The 17,453-nt window shown below is 34.0% G+C and overlaps 1 protein-coding gene across 1 annotated transcript; it reads left to right on the top strand.

Annotated features, from left to right (window-relative positions):
• The first annotated feature begins 5,233 nt into the window (after positions 1 to 5,233).
• On the top strand, positions 5,234 to 12,415 carry LOC131854217 (uncharacterized). Its single transcript, XM_059205349.1, has 3 exons — positions 5,234 to 5,318; positions 8,919 to 10,323; positions 12,328 to 12,415. Exons 1-3 carry the CDS (start codon positions 5,234 to 5,236, stop codon positions 12,413 to 12,415), a joined length of 1,578 nt encoding a protein of 525 aa, XP_059061332.1.
• The last annotated feature ends 5,038 nt before the right edge of the window (positions 12,416 to 17,453 follow it).

The following is a 17,453-nucleotide window of genomic DNA, read 5'->3' as shown; positions in this document are numbered from 1 at the left end:
TTTAGCGGTTTAGCAACATTACCTCTGATGGTCGCGGGTTCGATTCCTGGCATAAACATTTGTATTCATGTTTGTATCGGTCTGGGTCTTTTCTATGTATAATATGTATTTAAGAAAAAAATCTATGTGTTTGTATCAGTTATTTAGTAACATAACACAAGCTTTAGCTAGCTTAACTTGGGTCTAGATGGCGCTGTGTGAATTGTCCTAAGATTTTTATAATTATATAAATTTAGTCGATTTACGACGGTCTGAGCCGAGATTAGAACCCCTAGCGGTGCCCTCAGACTAAAGACGTATCCGTCAAGCTAGAGTTCGTCTTCAGCCGCTCCATAAGTACTTCATTTGGTTTGGAGTGTCATCTACACTTGCCCCTATCGTCCGATGAAGCTGTAAAGGCCAACTGCGGCCAGCAGCATTAGAGTAGTCCGAAAAAAATGGTTGAAATTCTAGTACACTCGCGCCGTTAACTTGTTTCATATTTCAGTGACATATAAACTGTACTTTATATTACATTAGCTACTCACCCCGGCATCGCACGGGTACATGTATTATACATATAAACCTTCCTCTTGAATCACTCTATCTATTAAAATAACCGCTTCAAATTCCGTTGCGTACTTTTAAAGATTTAAGCATACATAGGGACAGATAGATAGCGACAGCGACTTTGTTTTTGTTGAGAAACTCTTTTAATATCAATATATTTAAAGTTTTCTTTTATTCTCTAATCAAAACTATAAAAATAAAATTATTTATTGTCACTTCACTCTCCACCATCACTCCATCTTACCATTAAATACATTTTTCCAGTCATAAATAGTTTTACTACATATTTCTACAACAGTTTAATACTATATAATGAAGAATTAGTCTAATTAGGTACAGAAGACTTGCAGCTGAAAATTAAATAAGTAGGCAATTAATTTAACTTACTTAACAAAAGTGATATAAGTTCGAGAGGATTTTGGCGTAAGAAGTTACAAAATTGAGAGTTAACAGTTCAGTGACTGTTTAATTATTCTAGGTCTGTCATTATAGGCTTACACTTCAACTTTATTAGAGTGTAACTTTTAATGTCCTTTGTACTAGCTATATCAAGCAGGTTAAGGAAATAGTTGGAGTCGTCTTGTATCAACAACTAAAAATATTGATAGAAGATCGGGTGACGGGAACTCCACCGATCTTCTTCGTGTTAAAACTGTTGTAGAAATCTGTAGTAAAACTATTTATGACTGGAAAAATGAATTTAAAGGTAATATTGTAGAGAGTGATGTGTTTTTATAGTTTTGATTATAAAATAAAAGAAAACTTTAAATATATTGATATTAAAAGAGTTTCTCAACAAAAACAAAGTCGCTTTCAGTTCTATCTGTCTCTTTGTATGCTTAAATCTTTAAAAGCACAGCACTTTATTACATTTTAAAATATAGTATAAAATGAAGTCGCTGACTCTGTCTGTCCCTATGTATGCTTAAATCTTTAAAACTACGCAACAGATTTTGAAGCGGTTATTTTAGTAGATAGAGTGATTCTAGAGGAAGGTTTATATATATAATACATGTACACCCGTGCGAAGCCGGGGCGACTAGCTAGTAAATTATGAATGAATGTATTATAGAGAAGAAAATATAACATCTTTTATATTCATTTAAATATTACTTCTTAAATTGAACCGGCTTACTATCTCTGATCAACGCGACGGTTGACTGGTAGAGAATCACGCATTAAGTCTGCCATGGATACAATTTTGTGTGCAAAAGGATTAATAAATAAATAAACATCTGTACTAATATTAGAAAGGTTTTTAATTTTATTAGTTTTGACTAACCTACTAATTTTGAAATGTACTGATTTGAATTCAAAACCTATATAATTATTGGATAACCCATTCCTCGGTATAGGTTATAGGCAATATAATATCTCGCTATGATCGATACGAGCGGCGCTACAACGAAAAATGTGTCGTAGATGAAGATACCTGCTAATCTTGGAAAGAACTGATTTCAAAACCTATTATAGTATTGGAAAACCCATTTGTCGAAATAGGTTACAGGCTATAGGCTATATAATATCTCGCTATGATCTATAGGAGGGGCGCAACAACGAAAATGATGAAAATGTGTCGTAGATGAAGATACCAACTAATCTTGGAAACAACTGATTTCAAAACCTATTATAGTATTGGAAAACCCATTTGTCGAAATAGATTATATAATATCTCGCTATGATCTATAGGAGGGGCGCAACAACGAAAAATGAAGATAGGCAAGATAGCCTATCCCTAGACATAAAGAATTCAACACAACAATTCTCAGTGTATAGAGGCCGTTCAAGTATTATGTAAGCAGATTTATTACAATTATTTACACCTCTCCCCCTATCTCCCTTGTCAGCAAAAATATTTCTTTTTTGGATTACAAATACACTATTATTATTTTATACCGGGTCCTTGGGGTCCCTAGAATACGGTCGAGTGCAACGATGGCCGGCTCATCCGTCATACCCATGAACGAGTTCTGTATTGGTCTTAGGGGCCGTTCAAATATTACGTAAGCAGATTTATAACAATTATTTACCACCCATCCCCCTTGTCAGCAAAAGTAAGCAAAGCTCTTATCCCCCACCCCCATGCTTACGTAAACATTTTTCAATTAATGTATTGTTTTTTTAGCAAAGAAACGTGAGGGTTGCCATTCGTGTAAAAAAGTAAATGACTGCATATGACGTAATCATCATCTAGACTCCCCCACCCCCATGTCATCCATAATAAGTAAATTGTGAAACTAGATGGCCTCCCCCGCCCCTCCATAGTGATCATGTAATATTTAAACAGCCCCATATATATATATATATAAATGATATTTCAGGTCATTATCTTTTTGTATATTCAATATACTATGAAACTTCCAGTATTAGTAGTAACGTTCTCCATAATTTTGTATTGTCTCTGACTACCCCATCCGGATTAGTCGTGACGGTATATAATATCATATATTCATCATCTGCTTCTTCCTTATCCCATTTATTTGGGGTCGGCGTAATATGTTTTTCGCTTCCATTCATCCCTGTTCGCAGTCATCGCGTTATTTACTTCCTTTCTTACCATTTATATACTTTCACACAGTCCATCCATCTCTTTTTCGGCCTTCCTCTGCCCTTATAACCATCCACATTCATATGTAAACACCTTTCTTAAAATATTATCCTCATTCCTACGCATTACATGTCCATACCATGATAGATGATTACTCTTCAACCTCTCTGACGTTTGTATACGCCACTTTCATACTTCCTCTAATGTATTCATTCTTTATCTTATCCATTCTTGTCACACCACACATCCACATATATCATATCATATAAAAGTCTCTCAAAAATAGTGGTTAATATTTTTAACATTAACGTTAATTATTAAAACACTATTTAAATAGGTTACATCACAATACCAGCATATTATAATTATATAAATTTGTCGATTTATGACGGTCTTAGCCGAGATTCGAACCCTAGCAGTGCCCTCAGACTAAAGACGTATCCGTCAAGCTGGAGTTGGTCTTCAGCCGCTCCATAAGTACTATAAAACGATTAACAAATATTAAATTAATATTACTTAACCCTTTTAATATGATAACCCAATTAAAAGTATCAGTAATAGGCAACCCATATCTATAAAACTTAACCCTTATTAAATCGAAACGAACAGACATAGTGTTATCGCTAGCTCCGGATATAGATGGCGCTGGAAGCAAGCACCAACGCCAAAGTAGTATTAATTATTAAAATTACCCGCAGTTGTAATATTGTGAAACTAGATGGCGCTAGCGGCGCACTCGTCCCCACTAATACTACTTTACCTATTTTATAACGCCATCTTGTAATGGAGATTCTTTTTGTTTAGCATTCATTCGGAAACCGTTGGAGGGAAAGGTTAACAGTAGACTCCAAAGTTTGTTACATTATATTCCAAGATTGGTATTTAGATATAATTATTACAGACAAATTCCAATAAGATTCAACGTATCCTATAATTGTTTAAATGAATTTGATTAAAGAAACTAGATAATTAAATATAATGATTATGCCTACATTCATTAATATTTACATTAGAAACTTTTAGAATTAAAATCAAAACGTGAATCATCATCATTGCCTTGCCTTTATCCCATTATTTGGGGTCGGCGCAGTATGTCATTCTCTTCCACTGCTTCTCTCAATCCACTCTTCCACCAAAATCAAAACGTGAATAAATAACTATATATATATATATATATATATATCTGTAATGTGTTTAACTCTTTGTTACTTGTTACTCAGACGTGAAATATAAAGACTTTTTTATACAAAACCACAGTCAGTCAAAACAACAATATAAAGTTGAGTAAATTATATAAATGGTGTTGCTTTTAGTTGAAAATTCACCTGAGACCCTCATTACGTCTTTCAACTAGTTTACAAAACCACAATATAGTCGGTTAGAACAAGTTTGAACGGGACCGCAAGTTGTGCAAAGTGCTTCTTTTGTACAACACTTATTATTGTGAGAAGTTTGTCGTAACTCTGTCCGATTTAGTTATTCCACTTGTGAATTCGACAAACTTAGTTTTAGGTTATGTTCAATTTATTTTCTTTTGTACTGATATTTGAAAACTAACATTTATTGTCGTTTAAGAACATCGGTAGTTTATTTCCTGAATACTCTAACGAAGCTGATCTTTACAGCTTCACCGGAAGTTAGGGGGTGAGTGCGGATGGCCCAGACGTTTAAGAGACTAGTAAGAACAACCAGACAGACATTTTTTTGTTTTTATATTCATTTGAAAGCCTGTGAAAAGCTGTTAATTTGAAATTTTTTGTTTGTTTGTATAATTAAATTAAATTATTTATTTTTATTAATAAACTGACTGTTAATAATATTAGAAATTAAAGTAAATACTAATATATGAAAAAAACAATATGTGTTTTATTTCATTATTTTGTATTATATATGTATAAATAATTAAATTTTAATAGTATATTCATATTTTAAAACTACATTTTACATAATAAGTATAAACTTACAAATTGTATAATAATAATAAAAATTATATAAATTAATGTACATATAAACTTTGAGAACCACACAGAAATAGCGTACGTTGTTAAAACCATAACAATAAAATGTTAAACAATTCACGCGCGGCCGTCCGCTGAACACATCCAATCCTGCGCATGCGCATCCGCGCCGTTCATCATGTCCACTAGCATTAGTGCATTGTGCTCAGCATGCGTTCTACTGTTTACTTGCATTGTGAATATCGAAGCGTTTGAAGGAAAAGGTAAGTAAACACTGTTTTAAATCTGTCTTAATTATTATAGGTATCTCTGGCTTCCATAGGCTACGGTAACCATTTACCATCAGATGCCAACAGCGTAGTATAAGAAAAGCCTTGATAATTCACACAGTGTTATCTAATTCCAAGTTAAGCTTGTGTTATGATTACTAGACAACTGATATAAATATATAACCCTGAACAATTAAGACAGAGCCATCTATTCACAAGTTAAGCAAAGCTTGTGTTATGGGTGCTAGACAACTGATACAAATAAGTAGTATTTTTTATGAATACATACATAAAGGCCATAAGGCCTCCAGCAAGGTGGACCGACGATCTGGTCAAGATCGCTGGAAGGCATTGGATGCGAGCAGCGCAGGACCGATCGTCGTGGAGATCTTTGGGGGAGGCCTATGTCCAGCAGTGGACGTCTTCTGGGCTGCGATGATGATGATGATGACATATATAAAGTAGAAAACATCCAGACCGCACGTGCTAGTGCATTGTGCTTAGTATGCGTTTTATTTTTACTGTTTTAAACGTCTCTTAATTATAGTAATAATTTGGATAAAGTGGATAATTCACACAGCATTATCTAGTCCCAATCTAAGCAGATTATATAATGCGTACTAGACAACTGATACGAATAAATTCGAGCATCACATTTTTTTCAATCTACCGCTCTTTCGGAAAGTTGTCTCATCATAAGAAGAACGAGCAAGATACATGTGTGTCGCTCTTTTAAATAACCGTTGTAAGTTTATATACTTAATCTGGATAACTAATACAATCACACAGCGTCATATAATGCCAATAATAATAACCCTGGACAATACACAGCGCCATCTAGTTGCACGCTAAGCAAAGCTTGTGTTATGGGTACTAGACAAGAGATACAAATATTTTTTTTAAACACAACATAACATAAAATGCACCTAGACTGCACGCGCTAGTGCATTGTGCTTAGCATGCATTTCATTGTTTACTTACACTGTAAATAGAGAAGTGTTTCAATGATTATAGTATTTACGGCAATGAACTTTATTTTATATATATATTTTATTCTTATTATCATTATTTATCACTCTTTTTTTTTCTCCTGTACGTAATATACTCATGACGCACATACACACAACACACATTAATTAGATATTGGGAAACACGTTCTGGTATTTATTGCATGTATTGCATATAATTGTAAAATAATTCACCACAAAATAATTAACCTAATTGTAAAATAGTCAATTAAAGTGTACATATACTGCATATTTTTGGTATCCGCGCTCCCAGCCCCCAAGAAACAGGCCTGACCTAGTTTGTGTCGACTACAGATAATAGAAATATATAAAAATTGTATTATATTGTAAACATGTAAATGTAAATCTATAATATATTATTATTCTTGATGTATAAATAAAATAAAAGGTAAGGAAATACTGTTTTAAACGTGTCTTAATTATAGTCATAATCTGGATAATTCAGACAGCATTATCTAGTCCCAATTTAAGAAAATTATGTTATGCGTACTAGACAACTGATACGAATAAATAAATAAATGACCCTGGTCAATTAACACAGCGCCATCTAGTCCCACGGTACCAGACATTAAACAACTTTGAGTCACTGATGGTTGGCGGATGGTAGTACTTTTATCTATACATATAAACAATATTGGAGTGTCTGTTTGTAATCTTGAAATAACCGTTTTTTATTACATGCATATATATACGGTACATATACCAAAATATTTTTTTTTATAATTTTTGTCTGTCTGTTTGTTCCGGCTAATCTCTGAAATGGCTGGACCGATTTTGACGGGACATTTTTTGGCAGGGAGCTGATGTAATAAGGAGTAAATTAGGCTACTTTTATTTTAGAACGACAGACAGACAGACAAAAATTTTAAAAAGTGGTTTTTTGTTATATGTTCTGTATTTATATTCATATGCATGTAGTAAAAAACGGTTCTTTCAATATTACAAACAGACACTCCAATTTTATTTATATGTATAGATTTGTGCATTAAAGTATAAATAAAGAAATACTTACACAATTTTTTTGTAGACCATACCGATACAAACAATCATACTCATGAATACAAATGTTAAATAAATAAATTAGTTAACAACTATAGATCTAATTTCAATTTGAACACAATTGCAACAATGTTTAGAGAGCAAACGACGTTTTCCCATAATTTTAGTCAACATTGGTTGTTGATACTAATTAGGACATTACTTCCTTTTAAACAATTTGAAATGACAAAATACATATATTTCTTCTTTGTAATATTTGATTTTAAGACTATATCTTTACATAGTATAAAACAAAGTCGCCGTCGATGTCTGTTCGTTTATACGTTCGTTCTTTCAAATTACGTTACGGATTTTAATGTAAATTTCAGCAATAGATAGAGTGATTCATGAGGAAGGTTTATATATATAATACATGCGTGTTATAGTATAGAACAAGTCGAGAAATTAAAAAAATTGTAATACATCCGTGTGAAGCCGGGATGAGTCGCTAGTTAGATAATAATTAAGAAATGTATCCTTGTTAAACGTAGGACACCCAATTATCTATGATTCTAACAGCGATCGGAACTTCGACAGCCTGAGCCAAGGTTTGAATCCCTAGCAACGCTAGCAATGTAAATGCTTCCGCGTGTTTGGAGTGCCATCTGGAATCGCCACCTATCGTTCAGTGAAGTTAGTCCAGATACGGTCAACAGCATCAGAATAGTTAAATAAAAAATACAATTGCCTCATTAACATGACGTCATTGTTGTAACAGATGAGAACGCAACAACAATTACGAAACATTATGTCATACAAAACGTTATTGTAAACATTGTTTAGGAAGAAAATGTTGATTTTGCTATACAATAGAGAATTGTCATAGAAAGTAGATAGATAGATAGATAAATTGTTTATTGAACAATTACAGATACATAACATACATGAGATACAGAAAAAAAATGAATTCATAAAAGAAATGTAGGTGACTTTATGTGCCGCAAAAGTGAAAAGGTAGCCAACTCAGCATAATGCTACAGATAAATCTGCAGCGCTGATATTCTGTTGGCTCCTTACTTATACTATACTTATTACTAAAAAAATACAAACTTCGAGCTCTTTATCAAAATATATAAAGTATGAATAAACTGTAAATAATGTTGATGTTTTCTGGGGTTATTAATGCAGAGCGCAGTGAAGTAATTTATAATGAAGATGTAAACTTCTTATAATCATTTTATTAACAACTAAGTACTTACTCCTACATTACAGAAACCAGAGAGAATGTATAGACAATGAGTTACAGATTAGTAAATATTTCTGTATCACCACAGATTATACCTTAACAAATGTGATAAATTATGTTATTAAACTACTTATAACTACTAAGTAAAGTTTGGAGCTTCCAAATGACAATAATAATACTTCATATTAAACAACGTATGAATACTTGATGTACCAATAAAGTATATAAATATGAATGAAAATAAGTCAGTAGAACTAAAACTATTGAATTAAAGTTTAATAGAAAACATACTCTACTATAATGTTGTACAGTTTTCTTTAAAAATTTGTAATCTTATTTCAGAATTCTTCTGCAGAGATCCTGATACCGGTAAACTTCACGCTGTAAATACAACATGGCCATCGGAAACGTTTTGTGGTAATTACACCTGTAAACTTAGAAAACTGAACAGAACTGAGACTCAATACGCGCCTATAAGACAAATAAGTGTAACCGATGTTCCTATATTTAAATCAAACAATAACGAATTAAATAATAATAATTCTCAAAACAATTTATTTAAAATAGAATCAATTAAGAATATTTCTAAAATTTTAAATACTAAAAATGACAAATATGATCCACAAACCGCAAAAAGCAATGTTGTTGGGGAAGTTACCGATGGTACTGACAGAGTATTAAATGAGAAAGAGATAAAAACTATATCTAAATTATTGCATGATGTCAAAAAAAGCGATTTGGAAGCAATATTAGACATTTATAATTTAGCTCAAGATTTATACAAAGAAATGGATAAAGTGACAAATGCTAATACCATACAAGAAACGCCAAAATCTATTACACAAGAAAATCAAGATAATTTATTACAAGATGCTAATGATTTTATTAAAAACAATAAGTCAGAACACGAACCCTCACAGAGTCATCATATGACTAATGAAGCGTTAGATATGGACTTACAAACTTCAAATATTGTACAGACTACTGTATCCCCAAATAAAGAAAATGCATATTATAATTTTGGAAGCACATTGACTACTCAAGATTTTGCAAGGCTTCCATACTACTATCCATTATCCAGTTTTCAAAGACAATATTCATATGTTCATCCATCTTATACTGTTTGTCAAAATAATAATAAATCACAGGCATGCAATCAAGAATCTGGTACAACCAAAAATGTTCCAGTAGGTCCTCCTAGTTTTAGCGGAGTGATGAAAAAACCTTTTACAGTAGACTATCATAAGTCCATGCAACCTGTACTCCTACCATATCCGTTTGCTTACGTTCATCATTACAATTCTAGTGGTCACCAAAGTAATTTCTATTACGACGAAAATCCATGGACTCGCTATCAAACATACAAACAAAGTGGAAGTTATCTTCCATATTATATAGCACAATTAAGCAAACCACAATCTGTTAAAGCCGAACCTAATATAGAAATTGCAGATGATAAATCAAAGACTGGTGATTTATTAAAGACCTTATTATCGAAACCTAAGGTTGATAAAGGTATGCCTGAATGGAAAACAAAACCATTATCAAGTAATATATTAGAAGAAGTAAGAGCACATTTCGAACAGAAAGCTAAGTTGATAAAACCAATTTCATTGCGAAAAAAGGTAAATTTAGAGAGGGTTGGTAAAGTTATAAAGTTAGATGAATTGAATAGAAATAAGAGGAGTGTTGGTGGAGAGAAAATTGAAGGTGTTGATCTGTACGAAGCCTATATTGAAAGGACAACGTAAGTAGTGATTTTTTTAATACTGTAAAAATAGATAGAGCTTGTTAATACAACTGCGTACTTGTTTATGTGTACATTGTTCGATACTATTAACTTAGTCGATACAAATTTCTCATAAACCGTATACTTTATTGCTGTTGAATTGTGACTCACACTATTGGACTGAAATCAATGATTTCATAGAGCATATGTTTTAGCTATGTTATTTATAGTAATATAAGTATCTTCTATATAAATCTAGAATAGAATATATGAGAGTACCAAATTTTTCTAAAAGTAGTCCAATTCTTTAAGGACTTTACTTAATTAAAAATTAATAATAAATCAAACAATTCAGAACAATTCACACAGCGCCATCTAGACCCAAGTTAAGCTAGCTAAAGCTTGTGTTATGGGTACTAGATAACTGTTACAAATACATAGATATATATTTTTTTTCAATCTACCGCTCATTCGGAAAACTGATTCATTACGTTTGTTTCATTAAGAAGAATGAGCAAGAAACTTGTATGTTGCTCTTTTAAATAATTTTGTGTAATAATTATAATAATTTCCATGAACAATTAACACAGCGCCATCTAGTCTCAAACTAAGCAGAGCTTGTGTGTGTACTAGACAACTGATATAAATACTTAGATATTTTTGTAAATACGTACATAATATACATAGAAAACAACTTACGTTAAAATTGATTTTTTTTACTCTGGACAATTTACACAGCGCCATCTAGTCCCACGGTCAGCAGAGCTTGTGTTATGGGTACTGGACAACTGATATGTTCTACTAGACAACTAATATAACATATCAGTTATTATATTGGATTTACCCTTAAATAAATTCAAAACATCTGTTAAATCATATTTATTGAGCAATGCCTATTACTCACTAAACGATTACTTGAATGACGAGCGTGCATGGCAATAGTTTTCATGTTCGGGATTTTCATTTAATGTTAGGCATAGACACCTATATAAATACCTATGCATTGTAAATATACTGATTTAAAAAAAAAGTAATTCAATTGAGTTTCTTGCCAGTTCTTCTCAATTGGATCTATATACCGAACTGGACGGTAGGGAAAAAAAATTAAAATGTGAAATTTTGACGTTCATAAGCGGCTAAAATGTCCTACATGAATAATTGATTTTTGAATTTGAATTTGATATAAATAGCTATTCCATAAATATACATGTATGAGTGATTACATTTGTGTGTGTGTTCTATCACAATACAATAAAAAACATGATACACTACATCCTCAGAAGGGTTGCTGCAAGATAGAGTGAACGACGGTGTGTTTTTTTCTTGTAACTATTTGTCAACATTTTTAATGCGTTTTTTATAGAGAATATTTTAATCCCCACACAATCGACTTCAAAAACGGACTAGTATCAGTTTGTATTATTTTTATGTACATTAAAATTGACGGCCTCGGTAGTTTAGCGGTTTATCACACCGCTTTGCTACCAATGGTCGCGGGTTCGATTCCTCGCACGGTGTAAACATTTGTATTCATGAGAATGTTTGTTTGTATCGGTCTGGTTGTTTTCTATGTATATATTTACAAAGTATTTATATCAGTTATCTCGTACCCATAACACAAGTTCTGCTTACTGTGGGACTAGATGGCGCTGGGTAAATTGTCCAGAGTTAAAAAAAACAATTTTAACGTAAGTTATTTTCTATGTACATTGAGTATGTATTTACAAAAATATCTAAGTATTTATATCAGTTGTCTAGTACACACACAAGCTCTGCTAACCGTGGGACTAGATGGCGCTGGGTAAATTGTCCATGGTTAAAAAAAAACAATTTTAACGTAAGTTATTTTCTATGTACATTGAGTATGTATTTACAAAAATATCTAAGTATTTATATCAGTTGTCTAGTACACAATAAGTTATGCTTTGGCACTGTGTAAATTGTCCAGGTTTAAAAAAATCCAATTTTAATGTAAGTATCCCATACCGTAATGGTTCTAAAAAGATACATTTATATTTCCAGATGCCAATCAGAGGAGGATCCGGGATTCTTCCGAATGGGTAACCACACAGAACCCTACCCGGCCTGCTGCCCACAAAGAATAAGTTGATGAATTGTAGATAATAACGTACAACCTTTCCTAACATAGCCTTTAATATAAGTATGATTAAGTTATTTTAAAGTCTTACTCACCCAAACCACTGATTGTAAATTCAAATTCAAATTCAAATTCAAAAATCATTTATTCATGTAGGACATTTTAGCCGCTTATGAACGTCAAATTTTTACATTCTAATTTTTTTTTTTTCCTACCGTCTATTTCGGTATATAGATCCAATTGAGAAGAACTGGCAAGAAACTCAATTGAATATATATTTTTTATGAGCCAGTTTATTTACAATTTATATTTATATAGGTGTCTACGTCTAACATTAAATGAAAATTCAGTGCATGAACAACTATTGCCATGCACACTCGTCATTCAAGTAATCGTTTAGTGAGTAATAGGCTTTGCCCAGTAAATATGATTTAACAGATGTTTTGAATTTATTTAAGGGTAATTCCAACATATCCTTTGGTATCTTATTGTAAATTTTTATACCTATTCCCATAAAAGACCTATTAACTTTTTCTAAACGATACTTGGGGACAGCGAGTTTGTCTTTAAATCTAGTATTAAACAATCGAAGGTTGCAATTCCAATAACAAACCCACGACTCACAAAACGTCTATTAAACCTAAATAGGCAAATCCTTTAAATAATGATAGGGACAATAATAGTCCACTGTCCCTTAAACAAACACCTGTACACAATCGGTGCTACAGACAGTCCCTTTTGTCGGGGCTGCTTTGAAGCCGAAGAAACGACCACTCACGTAGTCCTGGAGTGCTGGCAGTGGCCACACAACGAACACAAATCCTCGGAACCACCAGGAGAAGTCACCAGGAGTCTTCTGTGAGGAGCTTGGCTGGCTACGTTAGTAGTCTCGGCTCTACACGCATAACGGTCCAAATGAGAGGCAATTTGCGGAGAATAGAGTCCATATTACATTTATAAGTCTTACTCATATATCCAAGAGTATTTTTATATGCTAATTTCTCTGCAGTGCTAATTTTAGTGAAGTCGTTACTCGATAAAAAGTCCTACTATGGACTAAAAAAAGTATCAACTTGTTTGTTATTCCTATTACATAAAAATCAAGCTACTCGCCTCGACTTCGCTTGGGTGTACATTATTATACACATAAACTTTCCTCTTGAATCACTCTAGCTATTTAAAAAACCGCTTCAAAATCCGTTGCGTAGTTTTAAAGTTATCTTTAAAATTACGCAACGGATTTTGAAGCGGTTTTTTAGCGGCATACATAAGGACGGACAGACAGCGACAGCGACTTTGTCCGTTGCGTAGTTTTAAAGTTATCTTTAAAATTACGCAACGGATTTTGAAGCGGTTTTTTAGCGGCATACATAAGGACGGACAGACAGCGACAGCGACTTTGTTTTATATTTATTTTTATTTATTCTTTAATGCACAAAAAAAACTTGTACAAAGGCGAGCTTAATGCCATATGGCATTCTCCACCAGCTAACCTTTAAGTATAAAGAAAGCGTTGTGGGGCAGTTATGTCAAAAACAAACACAAAGTTACTAATAAATATTATATAATATATATGAAATGCAAATAAATATATACAAATAATAATATATATAGTATACCCGATATTATATAATGTCATACATTAATGTTAAATATAGATAAATATAATACTAATACAATGCAATACAGTTATAACTCATTTTGGTGATTGAAAAGAAAATTAAATAATTTCTTTTTAAAAATGGGCTTACTCGATGCTTTACGCTTTATACTGTGTAATGATAATGAAGGAAGAATAAATATCTCCAACGAAACAGATCAGCCCGATGGATTAGATGCTAAATCGTGTTTCCGATTTAATGTTATTTAAATATAAACAGTGACTTCACGTTTATAATAGAATTAAATTGAATTGAAAGAAAAAAATTGTAATGTTTATAACTCTTTAGATTTGTAAAAAGTATTTATTATTCTTGTAAATATATAATTATTATTGCTTATTAAATTTTTTTTGCTCTGTATTTCTTAAACGAGCATGCGGCTCACCTGATGGTAAGTGATTACCGCCGCCCATGAGCACCCGCAACACCAGGGGAATTGCAAGTACGTTGTCGGCCTTTTAAAAAGGAATAAGCTCTTTTCTTGAAGGTTTCTATATCGTATCGGTTCGGGAATACCATTGCTGGAAGGTGATTATATCATTGAACTGTAAACTGTTGCTTTTTTTTTATAAGAATAATCTCACGAGAACTCATATAACGCCATCTAGTTCCAAAACTAAGCAGAGCACTACACGCATCATATTGGTGGTCTAGCGGTTTAGCATACCGTCTTACTTCCGATGGTTGCAGGTTCGATTCCTCTCAAACATTTTGTATTCATGAGTATGATTGTTTGTGTCGGTCTGGGTGTTTTCTATGTATGATATATATGTATTTACAAAGAAAATCTATATATTTGTATCAGTTATCTAGTATCTATAACACAAGCTTTAGCTAGCTTAACTTGGGCCTAGATGGCGCTGTGGGAATTGTCCTGAGATTATTATTATTATTCCCATCGTCTCACTCTCTCAGCTTCTGCTGGATTTTTTCCACACTTACCGGGCGAAATTAAGTAACTGCCGCGTGTGTGTATGTGTGTGTGTGTGTGTGTGTGGGTATGTATGTGTGTGTGCGTGTATTATTTTTTTTTTCCAAAAATTCTCATCTCCCCTCTTAAGGAGAGGAGATGGCAACATACCCCCGGCAGAAGTACAGTCGGCCGGGGTTCAGGGCCCCAGGGAGAGAAACCGGCGTACAATGCGGGCAGAATCTAACAGCACCGCTTTCTGCATCTTTCCCGGGAGTGAACCGCCCCGGAATCCCAACCGTCTGAGATGTTGTTCCAGACTGTTTGGGATAAGACCGTTCACCGACATAACGATTGGAATGATTTCGGTGGACATCACCCCCCACATTTCGGTCACCTCGTGAGCCAGGTCGAGATACTTTCTCTTTTTCTCAGTTTCGGCTTTCACGAGGTTCTCGTCATGCGGTATGGTGATGTCCACCAAAAACACCCTCGAAAGTGCCCGATCCATCACCACGATATCAGGTTTGTTCGCAAGAACGATCCTGTCCGTGATGATGGATCGGTCCCAGTAGAGCTTGACGCTGTCGCTTTCGAGGACCGGCTGGGGCTCGTACTTATAGTACGGCAACCTCTCATTCGCGAGGCCGTACTTCAGAGCTAGTTCTTGATGGAGTATTTTGGCTACCTGGTTGTGTCTGTGCAAGTACTCAGTGTTGGCATGAGCTGAACAACCCGAAAGCACATGTCTGAGTGACTCTCCGGGATGGCGACATGCCCGACAGATGTCCTCAGTGCCATCCTTCAGAATGTGCTTTCGGTAATTGTTCGTCTTAACCACCTGATCCTGTATTGCACAGACATTTATTATTATTATTATTGTTGTACACTAATAATTTCCAAAACAGTCCATTTGTTAAAACCACATTAGTCAAACGACACACGGTCCCAATTAAGCCGGCGTTTTCTCAGATAGAGACTAATTTAAAAATAATCACCAAAAAACTGTACCAATAAATCAGATAGGGTGCGAGACGCCCCCACAGGGCGACTTGGGAACGTCGTGCGACAATAAAACTTTTTTTTAATACGAAATAGCCTACTGTTAGACTCGTTATTTATTGAAAACTAGCTGGTTATCCGGTACTTCGTCCACGTGGATTTTACCGTTTGTTTCATTATTATAACTAGCTGTACCCGCGACTTCGTTCGCGTGGTTATCAAAAACATAGTGTTTTTGTGATTATCTTTTGATACCAAATTTGATATCCATAAAAAAGGTTATAGTTGGTCAATCTTAAAAGATAAACATATATTGACGTGGACATTTTTTTAGATCATTTAAAGAGGAATAATTCTTTCATACATATTAATTCCTCGACAAATAGACTTCTAACCATTAGTTCCCGATATTAGCGCGTTCAAACAAACAAACTCTTCCGCTTTATAATATTAGTATAGACAAAACCTGTATCATATACTTAGAATGCTGGATCGGAAAAAATACGGCATCAAAGTTTAGAACGAGAACGTCACTCACTTACGATTTGCTGACGATATTGTTATCAAGGCTGAATCGATGCAGGACTTACAACAGGTGCTGACCTGGCTGAGTCATCTCGTCATCGGCCTCGGATGAATTTGGACAAAACGAATCTTGTTCAGTGATCACATTCGTCCGAAAACGATTGACATAAAAGGAGTTCCGAGGGTAAATGCCCCAACTTGGTAAAAATTTTGAAGAGCCAAAGGCCAAGAGACGGATACAGTGGGGCTTTTGAAAAACTCCGACAAGTCTTCTCGTTATAGCGTCCACAAAGCCTTACGAAGATGAAATGTGGACACTGAGGATACGACTGATCCACGAATTAAAGCTGCTCAACGAGCTATAGATAAAGCTATGCTTGGAGTTTCTCTGAAAGATCAAATCCGAAACGAAGTAATTCGCCATAGAACTGAGGCCGCCGAGGTCAATACGGACAGAGCTCTTAGTATTTGCAACTTGAAGTGACAGTGGGTTGATTATATCTGTCGCAGATTCGACGCTCGCTGGAGTAGACGTGTTCTAGACTGGAGAATGCGAATTGGCAAACGTAATGTAGGACGTCCCGAAGGCTAGGTGGAGCAAGGACATTCGTAGGGTTACGGGTAATAACTGGAAGGGAAGAAGGTGCCCAGGAGTGTGCCGTGGAGAGGCCTATGTCTAGCAGTGGACTGCAGTGAGCTGATGTTGATGATAATGATATTATATGCACATTTTAATTAGGGTCTATTTATTAATTAGCACAGATTATACCTATCTCAAACACAGCTTCTCATGACAATTGTTTGTGATAGTAAATTTGAATTATATTATCCAAAAATACTACATGTATTGATTGCCATCCAAGTTTATGAGAAATAAACAAATTACTTTTATTATTAGCTTGATTTCAGCTTGGTGCCGTCAATTTATATTTAATTTGTATCTAACGAAACA

Source organism: Achroia grisella, unplaced genomic scaffold (genome assembly GCF_030625045.1).
Source record: "Achroia grisella isolate CSIRO2021 unplaced genomic scaffold, CSIRO_AGI_Agris_v1 utg971, whole genome shotgun sequence".
Lineage (NCBI taxonomy): Eukaryota > Metazoa > Arthropoda > Insecta > Lepidoptera > Pyralidae > Achroia > Achroia grisella.
The sequence above is the reverse complement of the archived record's forward strand: the minus strand, read 5'-3'. Positions and strand labels throughout refer to the sequence as shown.

Coding starts and splice junctions, on each gene's coding strand:
- LOC131854217 (XM_059205349.1), top strand. CDS start 5,234: ATGTCCACTAGCATTAGTGCATTGTGCTCAGCATGCGTTCTACTGTTT. Junction 5,319..8,918: donor CGAAGCGTTTGAAGGAAAAG/GTAAGTAAACAC, acceptor ATCTTATTTCAG/AATTCTTCTGCAGAGATCCT. Junction 10,324..12,327: donor GCCTATATTGAAAGGACAAC/GTAAGTAGTGAT, acceptor TTATATTTCCAG/ATGCCAATCAGAGGAGGATC.